Raw genomic sequence first — 1,337 nt, 5'->3', positions numbered from 1 at the left:
CTCTTCCGTTCTTCCCGCCTCCGGCCACCCCATGTCCTCCCCCCTGCCAGCAGGTCGGGTCGTGACCAATGCCACAGGGTCCTACGCCACCCCCACTTCAGCTCCGACAGCCGATGACCCGACGCGCGCGGCTCCCGTGCCGGGACACTTCTCCCCCTCGGACATCATTCCCGTGGCCGTGTCTTTCCGGCCGCTCTTGTCGCACGATGACCGGATCCCCTCCTCCTCGTCGCTGGACCCCCCGTCGGGAGCGGTGACCACGACGCCACTATCCACCGCCCCCGGGGCCTCGATCGGCGCCAGTGCCCTCCACGCCTCTCCGCAGGTCATCCACTCGTCCTCTCCCGGCTCCAGGGTGACCACAGCCACGCACCCCGGGACCCTCGCCCCGGCCCTGCCACAAATGGACCCCACTGTCCCGACATCTCCGGGTGTCATGCCTCAAGCACACCCGACGCCGGTCTTGGTGCACCCGCACCCGGGGCCCGGCTCTCCTCAGGCCGACTCGCCCGGCTACTTCTTCGGCAGCTTGACCACCCTCCCCTCGCTCTTCCCGATGGACTCGCAACCTCCCACCCCGGGCACCACGCCCCTGCGCCCAGCGCCGACATCGGACATCGGCTCACGGAGCACGCCCGGCTTCGGCGGGACTCCTTCGATGATGTATCCGTCGCCGGGTCGGGCGGAATCCGCCCTGCTAACGGGTGCACCATCTCCCTACCACCAGCTTCACCTGAGCCGCGGGGGTCACTCTGCTGCCATCGGCAGCCGCGGCCCGCTGCTCGGCTCACCGTTGCGATATTCCACCGATGAGGCTGCCTCTGTGGCCCGTTCGCCGCCCCCTTCCTCCACCGGTGCCCAAACGCCCATAGGTCGCCTCCTGCAGCTGAACCAGCAGGCCCATCTGAGCCCAAACTCCGAGCCGGCCTCCGGCTCGGCTCTCGGCATGTCTCCAGTTTACCCCCCGGCCTCGGGCCCGGTGGCGGCTCCAAACCCGGGGCCTGCTTCGGCCTCGGCCCCACGTTCAGGCATGTCTCCAGGCCCGGCTTCGAGCTCGGGCATGTCGCCGGCCGCGGCTCCGCCCCCAGGCCCCAGGATGTCCCCGGCTGCCATGCCGACTGGCAGCCCAATGCCAGCGTCGGGGACTGGAATTTCGCCAACCTCCCCGATTCCGGCCGCGATGCCCCCTCCATCCTCGTCGATCGGCCTGCCAGCACCGGGCTCGGTCGTCCGGCTGACTCGCCTCAATGATGGCGATGGCCGGCCCAGTGTCCCGTGCGTCCATGCCAGGTTCCGCATCTTTCGCCGCCTTGCCTCCCCTGCGCCGGACACCCCCC

General features: G+C 70.2%; 1 protein-coding gene across 1 annotated transcript in view; it reads left to right on the top strand.

Annotated features, from left to right (window-relative positions):
* Positions 1 to 31: 31 nt before the first annotated feature.
* H696_00967 (hypothetical protein) overlaps positions 32 to 1,337 on the top strand; it is a gene marked incomplete at both ends in the record, with an annotated part of 8,097 nt that continues 6,791 nt past the window's right edge. The window contains one exon of the mRNA XM_009494856.1: positions 32 to 1,275. Coding sequence (XP_009493131.1) covers positions 32 to 1,275 — 1,244 coding nt within the window. The remainder of the gene's footprint in view (positions 1,276 to 1,337) is intronic.

Source organism: Fonticula alba, assembly GCF_000388065.1.
Source record: "Fonticula alba strain ATCC 38817 unplaced genomic scaffold supercont2.1, whole genome shotgun sequence".
NCBI classification, from domain to species: Eukaryota; order Rotosphaerida; family Fonticulaceae; genus Fonticula; species Fonticula alba.
The sequence above is the reverse complement of the archived record's forward strand: the minus strand, read 5'-3'. Positions and strand labels throughout refer to the sequence as shown.